Genomic DNA, 17366 nt, shown 5'->3' with positions numbered 1-17366 from the left:
TGACGAGGGATATTCTGGTCAACATCCCTTATTTTCAGTGGAGACAGAGTTAGTAGGAGTGGGTTCTACAGCCTCTGGTGGTGTAATGTGAAAAGGAGTCAGGGACCTGAATCAGTCTCTCATGGAAGAGAGAGCAGGATCGGTCCCTCCTGTCTGGCTTCTTCAAGCCAACCTCTCTTCACCAAACAGCCAACAAACGTTAGGAGAAGCACTAGCCTCAATTCACTTGAAAACTGTGCTGTGTCATTGAAAGTGTAGCACTTGTGAAAGGAGTATCGCCTCACTGCCTGGGCCTTTAAAATCTTACTCAGTTGCTCTACGTTGATCCCTGGTGTTAATGTTGTCAACCTACTTTTCTATTTTGGAGCTGTGTGAGGCACTCATCTTGTTTCTTTTCAGGGTAGGCTGAGATGGATGGGTGGTGAGAGGGCGGGTGAGGAGATCACTTTCTGGGACATATTTCAAAGATATTTGAAAAGAGATCTTAAAGTATAAATTACAAAAATTATGCGGCTGAAGTAGATTGCAATTAGATGGTTCAGCATGAGTGCGTTTATAACCATACTGCGAAGCACGTGAGAAAGTCCAAGGACATTATTCTCCAGCAGCTACTGGATTTTCAATGTTAAAGAGCACTCTTCACAAAGTACCAGATTAGTGGCAGCTGGAAGGAGGATGGGGAGCTGCGAGCTGTGTTTTGATTCTCTCGGAACAGGAAAGTCCTGAAGCTAGTTAGTGTGGGCAGGAGCGTTCACTGTTCAGAACTCCGAGTTTGATTTATATTGCAAATCCAGCACCCGCCGAAGTGCGTGGTTGCCTGAAGCTACTGCCATGGCTACTATTGCTACTGTCCTGGGAGGGCTAAGGTTACTTCTCAGCGTTCGGAACCTGGCTGTGCCCTGTGCGAGCTGAAATTGCTGTGTCAAATCCCTTTAACAGCCTGATACCATGTGGTGGACTGAACAGGCTTCCTGATCTTTCTAATCGAGGACGTCTCCTTTGGTCTTGCTGAGCCAAGAACAGAACTGTGATCACAGTGAACGCAGTGGGGGAATAATAGTGATGGCCCTTGTCATTATATAATAATTAAACGAATGTCTCTCACTTTTTAAAACTATACATACACATATATACGTATATACACGCATACACGTATATATTGAGCGTTAGTTTCTTTTCAACTCACAGTACCTCTCATAAGCCTTTTGTCAACTGATAAAGTATAGCAAACAAATAGCTGCCTTTCGGCTCCCACCACTCTCCGTCGCTGTCCCCACAGAACTTGCGGCTTTTCTGAGCCATTGGCAACACCCTGGTCTCTGCCCCACTGCGCTGTTCCGCAGCCCTGTGAAAGGGCCAGCCACGGGGCTGCCCCGCTCTCCTTCAGCTCCCGCTGGCGACGGCACTAGGACCCAGCGAAGTCCCCGAGCGGGGTTCGCGGAAAGGCAGCCAGACTCCTCCTTATCTCCAGTGTCAAACTTGACATCAGACTGCGAGCGGAGCATGGTAACTTCTGCAATCAGAGCGCTCCCCCTCACATCAGTGGCATGCTTCGTGGAGATATGCTCCTCTCACTGCCGGGTGCACCAGCAACATGGATTGTCACCTCTCCATCCTCGTCCTGCTCGGCTGCTGCGTCCTCAGCTGCTCCGGGGAACTGAGCCCACAGCCTTCCAACGAAGGTAAGCCAGGTACCGCGCCGCCCCGGAGCGGAGCCCGCAGCCCCCGCAGCCGCGCTGGTCCCGAAGATGCCCGGAAAGCAGTGGCAGCCAAAGATGGTCTTTGCCCCAGCAGCAATCCCAAAGCACTTTTGGGAGACGAATTGAGATTGTAGAAACCATTAAAAATAAATAAAGAAATAAACAAATGAATCTGGTTTTAATCTGATAGCTATTCAAGCGATTACATTTGACAATTTGAAGCAGAAAGAAAGAAAACCCTCCGTTTTTTTTTTTTTGTTTTGTTTTGTTTCTTTTTTTTTTTTTTCAACCCAGTCAGTTAATTGCCAAATAGCCAAGGCAGTATTTTATTTTCTAATTATGACCATGTGGTACTCTTGAGAAGTTTAAAAGAAAAGGCTAGCCTTTCTCGAGATCCCGCGGAGTGTTTTAAAGATAATGACAGGTTGGTCCTGCTTAGACCCTTTGGCGTTTGTGAATGGACTAGAGGAAAGGGGCTCGCTGGAGCCGAGGTTTGTGTGCACGCGTGTGTGGGTATGTTTATGTTCCAACCGCCTTATCGGAGAGATGAGGATTCCGCCGGGCAGGGCTGTGCTCAGCGATACGATGCAGGTTCTCTAGAGTAGCATATGCCACATTAACAGCAGTGATGTTCGCAGGGACATGAGGGAGCTGAAGTTGGGTTCTTTTCAATAAAGGGCTTTCATACGAGTAGGAGACTGAGTTTAATGATCGATTGATGAACAGCTCCTGGGTAGATACAGTAAATAACTGAATAGCTAATTGGAAAGACAGCTCATGAGCACTTAACGGCATTTCCTTGATGTTGGTTTAATTATTGTCCACGTAATGGGCATCCCTGAATTTTCAATGGATCAAAGTGTGAAGCTAATACTGAGAAGAGTTGTTTTTGAGTGTACTGAGCATATTTTTCATTATCTAGTCCTCATGATTTGTGAATTCAAACTCTTAACACGTACAACTTTAATTTTCCCTTAATGATTTTTAACATTTAGAATTTTATTGAGCAGCTTAACAAATAGAGAACCACGGGGGGCAGGAAGCATAGTAGGTGTACAACACTCACTTAACATATTTTGTAGACCAAATCTTGTATACATCACATTTATGCCTACGTGAAAAATATATGTAAACACATTCAGTGCAAAGACTGCTTCAAATGTTTGATGACCTACTTTCAGTGCTAATGGGACAGTTTAATTTTCTTTTCTTGGTGCCTTGGCTGCCTTTATCAATTTGGCTGCTTTTATTAATTTTTGTTTGCTTTTTAATAAAGAAATAGCTTTTCATCACGGAGATGAGAAAACTCATCTTTTCTACAAATCACATTTTTAGTAACACAAATTAAAATGTTCACTTGAAAGTAATGATTAGTCATTCTTCTTGAAAGAAGTAGACATGAGTGGTCATTTGTGCATGGGTAGCACAGCAATGTGTTAAAGTGTTTTAAAATATTTTCCTAAGTATATTAAAATACTAAGAATAACTAGAAAACTATACAATTGCCACATTTCATTCCTGGGTTGCATTTTTCCAAATGGAATGTATATAAACTGTCCAGACAATGATCTCACTGAATTAGTGATACACAGGATACAGATGAAATTACATTTGTGGCCAATTTAGCCTATATTTCAATTGCAAAAAAATAATACCTTTAATCTTATTCACACTCATATAAAAGCAATGCATATGTATTTAATGAAATATGTATAATTTAATCCTAATTGCCTTTAATCCACATTTTATGTATGTATTATTGAATAATGTATGGAAATAGGTACAAATTAACAGTACAGATCTACAATGGTAAAAATACTCATAAAACTCAGACAATATGATTTAATTTGCTTAGATGAAAGTTTTTATGTATCTATTCACAAGATTAGTCTTTCCAGATGCTATCATGTAGCTACTGTCTCATTTTCTTTATGAGGTTATAAGCACTTTAAAACAATTGTTAAAATGAATAGTTTAAGTTAAATAATACTTCAGTGATACTTTACATATTTATCCAATACCTTGGCTCTAACCAATTGAGTTGAGTCATCTGGAAAGTGATAATTTTAACTCTATACCACAATTTCCATGCAATTCCTCTAACAAAGTAACCTGGACTCATAGAGCTAAGATAAACTGAACCAGTTGATGTAGCTTTCTAATGCATTTTGAAAACTAAAGATACACAAGAAGATAATGAGATACATAGAAAATGTGTGAGAAGACTGATTAGGCTTAAAATATTATGCTGAATATTATGTTTTAAAAATTCACTACAACATGTTTACTAGAATTTTGAATTCTTCTGTCTATTATGGGGTTAGACATATCAAAAATGGGGAACAAAACCAGGCCATTGAGCTGATTGCTAAGGAACTTGTCTCTATGAAAGTTTAAACAAAAATTGAGATAATTAAAATTTGGACGCATTGAAATTCCATGAGTCCAAAATAAAGAAAAATAACTTCAGAGTTTGATGTGAATTTTCCAGTCCATCAATTGATTACAGTGGCTTTCCATTGTGATCTCAAGAAAGTGACTCCAAGTGCTACTTAACCTTCATGGTCTTTTGGAAGATAATAGAGATACATGATTTTCAGAATCACTTAAAACCTGGCCTGGAACCCCAAACAGAAGTTAGGGAATAAAGACTTTGCTAACAATGATCTGTCCTTTCCTGTCACGTGGCACAAGAAGAGATGTCTAATAGGAAATAATTTACTTTTAAAAGTGAAATTTGTACTGTACTGTTTTATCAGTAAAACTTGTTCTGTTTTTGTTTGTTTGCTTGCTTAGTTGGTTGCTTCCTTGCAGGAACTCAGATAATGGCAAACAGTATGTTTGGAAAGAAGTTAAAACTTGATACAGAGTAAAGTGGTCGACACTCATTAGTTCAGCCAACTTTAAAGTGCATGGAGTACTCTTTATACACACTATATATTTGTAGCCGTCTAAAGCAAAATGCACTGCTTATTCAATATTGTATGCAAAGTGTTCCGCCCAACAGTCTTCACCAATTGGATTCACATTTACCCATTACATTCTCTATAATAAAAATGAGAGTTTTAAAAACACAGTTCAATAAAATTCAGCCTACACATCTACACACTTCTTATTGGGATACTCTTTCCTGGAGCGCCTAAGTCACAGCCTAGGAAATGCTCGCCTTGTCACAGAAATCTCTGCTAAGAGAAGATTACGAGACTGCTCGAAGATTAAAAATAAAACTTGTGTATATATGCTACATGCCTCTCTTGGAGCAGTAGGCAAATGTTGGCTCAATAAATATTTAAATCATAGATTTCCTCTTTGTAAAAATTGTTTTCTGAATCAACATCACCTTCAACGTAGACAAACTCTCATCGTCAAAAACTCCTTGTGATTGAAACATTAACAGAGAGCTAAGCTATCATGTCATCTTTATAGGCTTTTTAAAAGAGGGCTTACATTTGCTTTTAATAGCATTTCTTCATGCTAGACTAAATAACTGAATGCATTATACATTTCTGTAATTTAATAGTTCTCCTAATAGAGTGCCCCTGAACCACCCCCAACAGTTATAACTGTGCTGTTTGCCTGGAGGTAGGAGAAACCTTAATTTCACTGCTTTATAACCCACAACAGTTAACACTTGACCTAGGTCATTAACAGGATTATCAGCAAATTTGTTTAAGCTTTTACTGACAATCTGAATTGCTATGATAATATTTTGATTGTGCCATAAAGAAATTTCGTGTAACCTCTTAAAATTGATCATAAAATTAATTCATTGTGAATCTATATCTTCTTGAAGAACAATACTGATATCATTAAATGCAAGTGAGGAAATATTCACTTTAATACCACATTTTTAGTCATCTCATTTTGACAAGAGTTCTTGTCAGAAGTGAAAAATTAATAATTCCTTTAAAATAGAAAATATTCTGACCAGTAAAGTAGATTTAGACATAAAAAGCATCCTTATCATTGCTATGAAAATTTTCAGTTTTATGCCTTTTTTTTTTTTTTCTACTGAGCCTGTTATGGTCACAATTTTCTTCTCCCCTTCAAGTAAAAAGTTATGTTTATAAGTTTAAGTGACTGGACCTATAAAAGGAAAACTATATAAAAGACATTGTCACGTGTTAAGTCATGGTTATTATGTACAGAAATTAATCTTCTTCATGAATTAATAAAAACTGAAAATTTTCATGAAAAAAATCAGAATTCCCATTCTAAAAGTGTATTGTATAAAAATTATAATTTAAAAGTATTTACCAGTGTAACTTGAGAAAGTTTCATGTAAAGTTTTCTGTTACTTAACTCTCATCATGATTTGTTTCTTGCTCTTATAAAATGTGGTAGTTTAACTTGATCTTTAATTATTTAAACTTAAAGAAATCAGTAAATAAAATTCTTCATCTTGGTTGTATATTAACCGTATTTGAACATTCAGAGTCCTGTATATTCTTTAATGGTCAAATCACTTTTAATACTATTTCAAAATACTTCTTCCTTACAAAGATCCCTAAATCTTCAATTTCTTAGCGGAACTTTGAAATAGTTCTGAAAAAAATATACACAGCTTTTAAATATCAAATAATTAGTTACATATGCAAAAGATTTTTAAGGCATAGCATATTTCTACAATATATTTGATTTAGTGGCTTCAATGGAAATGGAAGCAGAAAAAAAATGTTCTTGAAAGTTACATTTTCCAAGTCATAAAATCTTCAAGAAAGTATTAATAAAACTTTCCACAAATCATCAAAACTTGATAAGTTCTTACAGACAGTACTTACTTAGAAATCTGTGATGTGGTGTACCTTTGATTTGAGTCATTTTCCAATGGTTTTGTTTGGCATAAATACTACATGTACAAAGAAATACATATTTCTTGGAAGTATACAAACTTTTAAGACAGTTTTTTTGTCAAGATCTCCAACTTTATTTTTTAACATGCACGTTTGTCTGTAAAATATCCCTTAAACTTTGCTCTTTCAATTCTTGCTTTAGAGAGATTGAGGGCAGATTTGGGTGTCTCTCTTTGGTTGTTTTAAGAGATCTGGATTTTATCACCACTGAGGGTCAGTAAGGGGCTTTTACCAAGTGTGCAAGTAGCTTTTCACACATTTTTCAAATAAAGAGTTTGATTGGTGTGAAAGGTTTGTTATATTATTCTTCTAGGTATATAGAAAGCTGAGATTAAATATTTACTCTTCACAAAAAAAAGAAGGAAAGAAGAAAAGAAAGAAAAAGATCTTAGACTGTAGGTAATTCTGCTGTAATGACTTTAACAATAAAAACAGCGTTGTGATATTAATAAAATACAACAGTTTCCAACCCATTAATCCATCACTCTTGGAAGCCATTGCTTCTGTGTTCAAAGGACTGGCTACTTCTGTGTCCCTGATTTCAAACTCTGCTGCTCTGCTCCTGGCTGTCTAGTGTCAGGTGGTCCTTTGAACCTAGCAGATATAGCCCCTCCCCAAGAAAAATATGAACCTCAGAAAGTTTTATTATCCGTCCCACCAGTTTTCTTTGAAATGCATTTTTAAAACATAGTTTACTACAAAGAATGTTCTTGCAAGTGAAAAGAAAGTTGTTTACAGAGATGGAGAGGAGAGGTTTTAAAGCCAATGATGATATTTAAATGTTTTGCTTAAAAGACATTTATCACGTAAATCACCTGGGTAATCAGTTTTTATTAAATCCTTAAAACTTAGAATTCAAAAAAAAAATGTGTATGCACCTTTGTTTATTTCTCCTCTCAAGTTTACACACTTATCCCCCCACCCTCCAGAAGGGAAAGTCTTGTCTAGGGAAGTTTTAAGGGTGTGAGCCAAAGCTTGCTTTCCTCTCTGAAAGCCTAGTCTCACTCACGTGGAGGATGGATGGAATCAAAACCAGTCCAGCAAATAAAGCTTCAAACTTGAAGTGACGTTATTAAACTGGAAGCCCTGAATGCGCATCCCCCACCCCTTTCATTTTCTAAATCATGTCCTGCTGTTCTAGTCAAAGCAAAGGGTGAAAATCCACCTAATCCAAAGCAACATGGTGAACTGAGAATAATAGGTGAGGAAGGAGTGGGGAAACAAATCGCAGCACTGTACAAACAAACCGCTGTGAACAGTCTTCCTCAGGGACAGGGTTGTGCGCCTCTTTCTCTTCGCGTCGCACTGCCCCCATCTGATTGTTTATTAAGTTCTAAAAGTATGTGCCCTAGTAAAATCTTAGCACTGTGGCACTTTACAGGGAGTAGCTGGAGGGCGGTTACAAAGGGATCAGGCACCCCTCCCTGCCATCACACCCACGCCAGGGTATCCTAACCCCTATCTGCTTGAACGCAGCCAAGGAAACTAGGCGCTTGCTTCCCTCCCCAGCCCATTCAGTATTTTCTCTTTAAAACCCAGCCAGGGTGAGGCAGCCAGCTGTAAGCCCTCCGGACCAGGGAGCTCTTCCTGCAGTTTTTCCTCAATCGGGCACTGAAGGGACAGTATCTGGAGCAGGACACCGAGTTTCGATAGCCGTGGCGCGGCGGAGGGATGCTGGCTGCTTTAGACACTCGGCGTCCAGAGGCTTGCGGTGTCGGCTGCTGTGGTTAACTGCTCCTGCAGCAGCCAGGAGAGCACTGGGACGCAGAGCTCCTCCGGCAGTTTGCAGAAGCTGCCATCTAGCAAGCAACGAACGCGCGCCCTCTGCCTGCAGCCTCCGCGCTGCCACCGCGCCGCTCCTCCCCACCTGGTGGCCACCTGCGCCAGATCAGGGCCAGAGAACCCGGACGCCACTCTCTCCCCCGCGCCCCTCCCCCAGATAAATCCCCCTCTAAGCAGGAGACCAGATCTCAGATTTCCTTGCTGCTTCCTCCATTGCTGTCAACCAGACCTTTCAAACTGGCGTCTGGAGGTGGCGCGGTGGTGTCTTTTCCATCTACCTTTATCTACTCACCAGGGGACAGAACGGGGCGGAGGGTAAGGGTCCAACAGTTTCCTGAAATGCTGGAAATGCATCTTCTCATTTAGGTGAGACACAGAGAGACCCCTAATGACCCTCCTTGCTATTTCTTGCTCTTTGCACAGTCTCCTGCCTTCCAGTTTCTAAATAAAGGAATTGTGTTTTCTTCTCTAGTTTCCTTTAAAATCACCCGCTGGTGCCACCTGCTAGCTCCTTCCTCATTGCTAAAGGACTGATCCATAAGCCTTCTTCCTCCTACACAATCGGAATGTCGAGGTCCTCCCCCTCAACCTACCCACCCCCTAATCCCACCCAAGTCCTCTCTCAGATTGGTACCATTTTTTCTCTTTGGAGTTTGAAAGCAAATTGCAAATGGGCCATAGAGGGTTTCCTTAAAGTGGGGTAATCCAAGTGGATTCATGGTTGACTGCTGCTGCTATTTTTGAGGCTGCGTCAGGCCCTCACTATTCCTCTTAAAATACTGGCTGACTCCAGTAGCTAAGTGTGTTTTCAATGCTCTTTCCCTAACTGGATTGCAACCTCACTGCCCCAGTGGTCTGTCTCTTTGTCATTCTTTCAGGACCTTCCATCAGTCACACTTAAAATAAGTACTAGGGCATCTCTTAGACACAACTGAGGAAACAGATACAGCAACATACCCCCGGATCCAGGCTGCAGCTTGTCTCTGGATCCTCATGCTGACTGTTTTCTCCTCTGTGCAAACCCTGTGTACCTGAGAAGCATCCTTTCATTCTAGGACAGTACTAGATGGTCAGCCTTGCTTTCTGCAGCTGAACTAATTTGTTTTGTGACTTTGAAAAATTAACTTATTATTAAGAATCCTCAGAATTTTGGCGAGAGAAATTATGTTAAATGATTAAGAGTGAACTTTCAAATATGGGGCACACATAAATTATGTTTATCTGGAAGTTAGTTAAGGGTATGAATATCTGTAAGTTAGAGAAAGTTGATGCAGAGAGCAAGCGGTAAGGCCAGTGGAGCCCCGTGACTTGACTCGGGATTGCCACAGAAAATCAGGAAGAGGGAGAACTAGACCATGCTCCAAAATGTAGGTGGAAACCCCTCCTATTTTAGAGATTTTTTAAAAAATAATACTTAAGGTGAAAAAAATAAAATTAAGTGATTTTTCTTTGTTTTCATTAAAATACTTGCATCGTGTTGAAGGGAGTTATTGAGGGGGAAAAAGTAGCTAAAAGAGCACTTTGTAAAGTAGCAAATTAAGTAGGGAGCAATTATGCTTTTCATGGAGAATTTCAGCACACATGTTTAACATTAATTGACGCAATAAATTCCCTTTACCTGCCAAAGAGCAAAAATAGCATATTGATGACATCAGGCTTCTGAGTAAGAAAGCAAGCTGCTTTTAAGTATCTTTCTTATCTTGCTGTAATGTCAATGTTAAACATTTTTAAATGTTATTTATTGATTTTTGGTTTTGTTGAAACATGGTCGCTTTCAGCTCAGGCTGGCTTTGAACTTGATTTTTCCAAGTGCTACGATTGTAGAAGTGGGTCACTACCTCCGGCTTTAACTTAATTCTGATATGTTGTCTGCTGTCTTCTCAGTTCTTGAAGAGGGAAACAGCCGCTCAGTCACTGGCAAAAGAGACAGTTCCTTTCCCCACTCTGACTTCTGGAAAACAAGTCAGTAATTCTTTTCCTCAAATGTGGTCTTTACAATTCATGTATGGGTTTGGATAACACTTCTAAATCAAGGAAAATGTAAACTTGACTTAAAAATAGAGTCTTATGTAAATTTATAAAACCCTTGAATTCTATTATTTAGTTTTTAATATCCTGTGAGATCAAAACTTGTGGAAATCTGAAATGCCTTTGAAATAATGCGGCAAAGTATGTCCTTTTATATATCTAACACTTGAAAATAAATTATTAAACAAAATGAAATAGATACATAAAAATTCCCAAACTGGGTTTATTTGCTTTCAAAACAACAGCCTTTACCATAGCTGAGCCTTAAAAAAGACTAAGCTAACTTGGAAAACAACATTCAGTTTGGCTGCCAAGAGGTACCCTTAGTTAACATCAGAATTGTTTCATCTAGAAATTATGAAGAACTAACTTTTCTCCAGTAGTAATTAAGAATAGTAGATGAATAAGCCCTATAGGCCTGGTGACAGTGAAACCTGCCCTGTAAGGTATTCAGTTTGTACTTATTTTGCTGACAAAGTTGGCTGATTTCTAATCCCCAGAAAAATTTAACATTTCCAGTCTTCCTCAGAATGCCTGCAGGAAATAACATCACTTGTTAGTAGTTAACACATTTCCTGATTTGCAGACCTGGTTTAGCCATTGATAATGTTTTGAGAAGTGCCAGTATAAGACTCTCTTTTAAAAAGATAGGTCTCTTAATGCAGAGGATGGCAGACAGTCTTCACACGGAGAAGCCAGGCTGGGAAACTAATTTGGAATGGCTTCCATGTGACTCATTTTACTAATCCTTAGGATAAGCAAAAAGGTACTCTAAGGAGAAGTCTGCAGCATTAGGCTATGTGTGTGTGTGCGTGTGTATGTGTGTTTTGCCAATCATAGAGTTCTCTTACCAAAAAAAAAAAAAAAAATACTGAGCTGTTCCTACTCTGTGACAAAAATGTTATAGATGAGTATATACATTATGGACACAAGATGCTCTAAATTTTATTCTGAAAAAATAAATTGTCAGTGAGATTAAAATTAAACTATTGTTCTTTGTCATTGTCTAATTGATCTTTTCCCCCTGCTGTCTGTAATAATGACAATTTCCTCAAAAATATGCCAAAGTAATTTAAAGTACTTTTTGCCTTTAAAGAAGAAGAAAAAGGAGAATAAAAAGAAAAAAAAACTGAAATCATTACCCAAAGTAAAGCAACAAATTAAAATGCTGCCCTCTTTTAAATATAAAAATTCATATTAAATTTAACTACTGTGAAATAGTAGAAATACTTTTAAAAGCACAGTATTTTTTTCTTGGTTTACTTTTTCAGTGTGTGTTACCATAGATAAGACTCATTTACATGTGATAACTCAAAAGAAAAACTCAAGAGCTTTTACTGTGTGTTATCAACATTTCTGGCCTTGAGTAGAAGCTTTTAATGTCCATGTTTTATGAAAAGCAAATTGTTTCATGGGTAATTATATGTATTTCAGGTGTTTGAGCTGGTTAATTTAATCTATAATGACAATGGTGGTTTACCTACATTCTGAGATACAATTGCCTTTCTTAAACATTTGTGTACAAGATAGCTTTTTTCTTACCCTTGAAAGTGATATTTAAAGTTATTTTAAGTGTTTTAGTGTAAAATACTTTTATAACTTAGAAAAAGGCAAAAAAAGTATAAAGATGCTAATAGTTTTTTTTTTTTAAATCTACAAAAGATCATTAAATGATCAGGCTTGTAGCTGTAGTAGAGTTATTAACACTTAATGTTAATAATAAAAGGTTCAGAGTCCTTGATAAGCTAGGGTCAGAAGATAAGCAGAGGAGGAGGACTCCCCTCTTTAGTGGGCAAAGGGGTTGGGGGGAAGTAGAAGAGATGATGCACTGGGAGGAGATGAGGGAGACTACAATCGGGATATAACATGAATAAATTGTAAAAGATAAAATAAATACAATTTAAAAATAGGAAATTCAGAGTATAGAGAGTCCCCGGTGCTTGAGAATACTCACTTTACTTGCAGAGGACCAATGTTCAGTCCTCAGCACCCACATGGTGGCTCACAGCCACATGGAATGTAACTCTCGCTCCATGGAATCTGATGCTCTTTTCTGTAATTTTTTGGCTCCCGACACATGCAGTACACTTATGCTCCACACACATACACAAACACATAAATAAAGTAAAATAAAATAAATACTTCAATAAAAAGTCTTGAATCATAAACTCAATCTCAATCTTACCGTGTTGGAAACTAAATTTCTTAGGCAAAAACTCATCTTTCATAGTTGCAAGGCCTTGTTTATATCTATTTACAAAGAATATGAAGATAATGGTTAGTTTCTGACTAGACTTTGGAAAATATTATAAGTTTTGACATGCTCTATGCCTATTTAAATACCAGTTCTGGTGGGGAAGATAATACTGGAATGAATTCTTAGATAAAAATGATGCAAGGACATTTATATGAAATAGTGAAATTAAGACGTGAATCCTCAGAGGAATGTGTATTACTGTTGCAAATTGAGCATCTAGAAAAGATAAATTATGTGCTGCACTTCATTTGACAGTGATTAGTATAAGTAAGACTTTTAGATTCTATTGCATGTTTCTAGACTTTAATAATTTAAACAAATTCATACTACACAAGTACATCTGAAAAGCTGAATATTGAGAAATGTTCCCAGCAAGCCCAGATGTAAGGTGAATGTAAGTTCTGTGTTGGATATGCATGCATGCATATGTTCATGTGAGTCTATTGGAAACACATGTGACCAGCACAAAAGGACCATCCCAAACTAGAAGCTTCTGCAGGCCCTCTTCTCAATGTAATTACACCACCAAGAAAAGCCACACTGAAGTTCTTTTGAACTCTACCTTCCCTTTCATCAGTAAATTAAATGTTTTCTGACTGTCCCCAGCAGTCAGTTTGATATTTTCCATTGACACCATAATCCTAAAATTTGAAGAAAATGGTTGGAATTTTGAAATAGATGGATCTTCTGTAGATTATTATAAGAATCCAAATGTATTCTATAAAAAAAAAACTGTTTACATGTGTAAGTGTGTGTAGTTATTACTCAAAGTTGTATCGTCTTTAGCAAAATCCATAACATATGGCTTTTAAATACCTTCCTGAATATCAAGAAGCCAAAGCTGCATCTTGCTTCTAGTTTTCCCAGATAATTCAAATACTTTATTTATAATGAAATTAACTTCTTTTGCAAAAAAAAAAAAGATGTGTTGAGATATTACAATGTTCAGAGTTTACTTTTAAGTTGAAATGTAACTTATTTCCTCATTAAAGTGCTATTTCAGTTGATAAGGTTTAGATTCCTTATCTCCAAGGAACATCTATGAACTTTCTTTATTTCAAAAAAATGAGTCTTATAGTAGAACTGGTCCATCCCATTTCCACAACCATCTGTCAAACTCTGACTCAACAAAGCTTCTCTTCAACATCTGAAGGTTGATAATCAAGTTTTATGATAGTTTGATTAAAATGTGCCATATTAGCCTTTTATAAAAGGCATTGTATATGTTTAGATGTTTAAAATGCTATTTGCCTTAATTATTGGTTTTATACCATAATTGAATAATGTTTTCATTTTTACTTTCTAATCTTTCAAAGTACTTTTCTTAGTTGAAAGTAAGGAAGTTGTTTTGTTTCTAGAACATTTCAAGAGAAAGTGTGCATTGAAAATATGCCATCTATACTTAGGGATGGATATTGAATTGTCAGACACATTTTAGAAAATAGGTCTAAAATGGGGACTGGGTCTAAATGACTCATATATTAGTTGTCGGTGTGCAGAAACAGAATCCTGCTATTTTGTGTTGGTTTCAACACTTGGGGTTATATGTTTATTAAAACTTCAAAACTCTCACTAGTTTATAAGAAAAGATTATTTGCTAGGACAGATTGCCCCAATTGAGATTTTGATAGGTTCATGGGGGACATTAGCATTGTCAGTGTATAATCTTTGGGTTTTTGGCTTTTTGTTTTGTTTTGTTTGTTTGTTTTTCCTGATTAGAAGAGACAGAGAAGAAATTCCTCAGTTCCTAAAAATGGTACAGTTTACACCTATATTAGTGTCTGTTACAAATGCAATTTGAGCTGTTATCTCCTGGAACTACATAATCGAAGTAAACAGGAAGTCCTGTGGTAAGATTTTGTGTGTTTTCATTTAGAGACATTCTCTCCTAGTTGTAAAAATTTAGACAAGGCATATAATTGCAGTTCTATTTACAATTAAGCTCTGTAGAGAATTAAAATCAATATTCATTTTTAAGAGGAAAAGTCCATAAGAACAATAATCTTCTAGTATAATGTCTTGTCCAAAAATCTTATATTACACACAAAATTCATTCAACGTAACATGTAACAAAAGATTTAAAAAATAACAAATGTTAAAAATTGTTGAGTTTCACCAATTTTTTCCTATAAATATTTTATCTAGAAATCTGAGAATTAATTTAAGTAAATATTTATATGTTGATATACACATTATATTTAACATAAGTTTCTGGAAATTTTTACAGACAAACATTTTATATATAATATCTATTATATTTTATACTGTCACTAGCATAGTGTCATTTCTTCTCAAAGGAATAGCCCAATATGTACAAATAAAATGACAAAAAAGCTGTTATCATTAACTTTTGCTCAAATTATGAATTTTGATTGCTTAATTTGTATTATTTATGACAGAGAGCTAAATAGAGAATTACAACACCAAGGAAAAAATGTATGGCTTTTCGTATCATTTTCTTCTCTTTGGGCTGCTTAAGTATCATTTAGAAGCAGATTAAAGGACCTTCTGGTCTCTGTAACCTAAACTAAAGCTGTGTTCTTTATCGTAATAGGAAGTGATGAAAATGATAAAGATAAGTGTGTAAGAAATGTGGCTTATGTAACTGAGGTGATGATATGAGCAAAAGAGAAAGTCATTACTCTTTAGTCAAAGCAAAGGTAGTGAAAGGATAGCCTTGCCTTCAGTTGCAGTGACTTTATAGGTATTTGTACTGGCTAGAAAGGCTGATTATAAGTGAAGGCTTTACAAGAAAATATGTCTATTATTAGAGGGATCTGAAATTCTTTAGCTATTATAAATGGATGTTCACTTTGAAATGATTATTTGATAATTATAAATAACTCAATATTTTCATGAAATGAAACCATTATATCACCACAAAGTGTATTGATGCAGTAATTGAAAAGATATGCTTCAGAAAGAGCATGTACCGTTTAATTTTTACAAATTTTAACACTGTTTGTACATAGTAGTGCTTAAGCAATATGTCTAGCTGTGAATATCAGATTAGGTGCCAGTCTTTGTAAGTGGGCAAGAAGCCATTCTGAATCAGATATTAGAAAGTCCTTGAAAAAAGTTAACATATTCATGGATTTTTTTTTTTTTTAAGAGTAGTACCTCAAGAGATTTATTTCAGGAGATGTTGGTCATCTACACATCTGACAACATTTGTTTTAACTTTTGATTCTAACCTTCATGTTTGAGCCTTGGAATGAAGCTCGGAGGCAGAATACTTCCTTAGCTTGTGTGAGGCTTGGCAATCTACAGTACTGCAAAACAAAAAGTCAATAAAGTGAGTTTTTTATAAGAAATGTAATGTGTTTCTATTAATGATAAGAGAAAATAGAGACAATTCTTGATGCAGACAGTTCTTTGTGATATCATAGTAAATGAACTTGTTTATAATGTTGAGGATCAGCTCTTGGGCATTAGGCAACCTCCACCAAGATACATCTCCAGTAAAGAAGGAAATTTGGATTTAATCTTTTTGTTGTGAGAGAGGACAAAAAAAAAAAAAAGAAAAGAAAAAAGAATGATGGCTATAATTCAACTATGCAATGTAATGAAAAAAGTGACAGTAAAAATTAGTGGAAAGAATGACAGGGAGGTTTCCCCCTTTCCAGAATTTCTTTTTTTTTTCATTTTATTTATTTTTATTTTTAATTAATTTTTTAATATTAATTACAGTTTGGTCACCTTGTATCCCAGCTGTAATGCCCTCCTTCATTCCCTCCCAATCACATCCTCCTTCCCTCATCTCCTTCATGCCCCTCCCCCAGTCCACTGGCAGGGGAGGTTCTCCTCCCTTTCCCTCTGACCCTAGCCTATCAGGTTTCATCAGGATTGGCTGCACGGTCCTCCTCTGTGACCTGGCAAGGCTGCTCACCCCTCAGGAGGAGGTGATCAAAGAGCCAGCCACTTATGTCAGAGACAGTTCACGTTCCCCTTATTAGGGAACCCACTTGGATACTGAGCTGACATGGGCCAGAATTTATTTTTTATTTTATTTTATTTTAAATTTTTCTTATCAGTTCCATTTTATTAACTCTGTATACCGCTCCGCTCCCTCATTCCCTTCCAAACTCACCCTCCCTCCCTCATCTCCTCCCTGCTCCTTTCCAAGTCCACTGATTAGGGAGAACTCCCTCCCCTTTCATCTGACCCTGTTTTATAAGGCATCTTCAGGACTGGCTGAAAAGTCCTCCTCTGTGGCCTAGCAGGGCTGCTCCTCCCTTGAGGGGTGGAGAGATCAAAGAGCCTGCCATTGAGTTCCTGTCAGAAATAGTCCCTGTTCCCCTTACTATGGAAAACCAATTGGTTACTGAGCTACCACAGGCTACATCCGTGCAGAGGTTCTAGGTTATATCCTTACACGGTCCTTGGTGGAATATCAGTCTCAGAAAAGACCCCTGTACCCAGATATATTTGGTCCTTGTGGAGCTCCTAACCTTTCCACATCACACTAACTCCCCCTTCTTTCATATGTTTCCCTGCACTCTGCCAAAGGTTTGGTTATCCCAGAAGGAGAAAGACACACATGGTATATACTCACTTATATAGACCTATAAGATAGGGTAAATATACTGAAATATATACACCTAAAGAAGATAAACAAGAAAGAGGACCCAGGGTAAGATGATCAATCCTCACTTAGAAAGACAAATAGGATGTGCATTGGACGTAAAGGAAACAGGTAACAGGACAGGAGCCTACCGCAGAGGGCCTCTGAAAGACTCTACCTTC

At 37.2% G+C, this 17366-nt stretch overlaps 1 protein-coding gene across 2 annotated transcripts in view; it reads left to right on the top strand.

Moving 5' to 3' along the window:
* The first annotated feature begins 1594 nt into the window (after window positions 1-1594).
* The window catches only part of Epha3 (EPH receptor A3), a 350488-nt gene continuing 334716 nt past the window's right edge, over window positions 1595-17366 (top strand). For both annotated transcript variants that reach the window (XM_055593082.1, XM_055593075.1), the window contains exon 1: window positions 1595-1682. In XM_055593082.1, coding sequence (XP_055449057.1) covers window positions 1595-1682 — 88 coding nt within the window. The remainder of the gene's footprint in view (window positions 1683-17366) is intronic.

This window comes from Psammomys obesus, unplaced genomic scaffold (assembly GCF_907164565.1).
Source record: "Psammomys obesus unplaced genomic scaffold, mPsaObe1.curated_primary_1811, whole genome shotgun sequence".
Classification (NCBI taxonomy): domain Eukaryota; kingdom Metazoa; phylum Chordata; class Mammalia; order Rodentia; family Muridae; genus Psammomys; species Psammomys obesus.
This window is presented reverse-complemented; position numbering and strand designations above follow the sequence as displayed.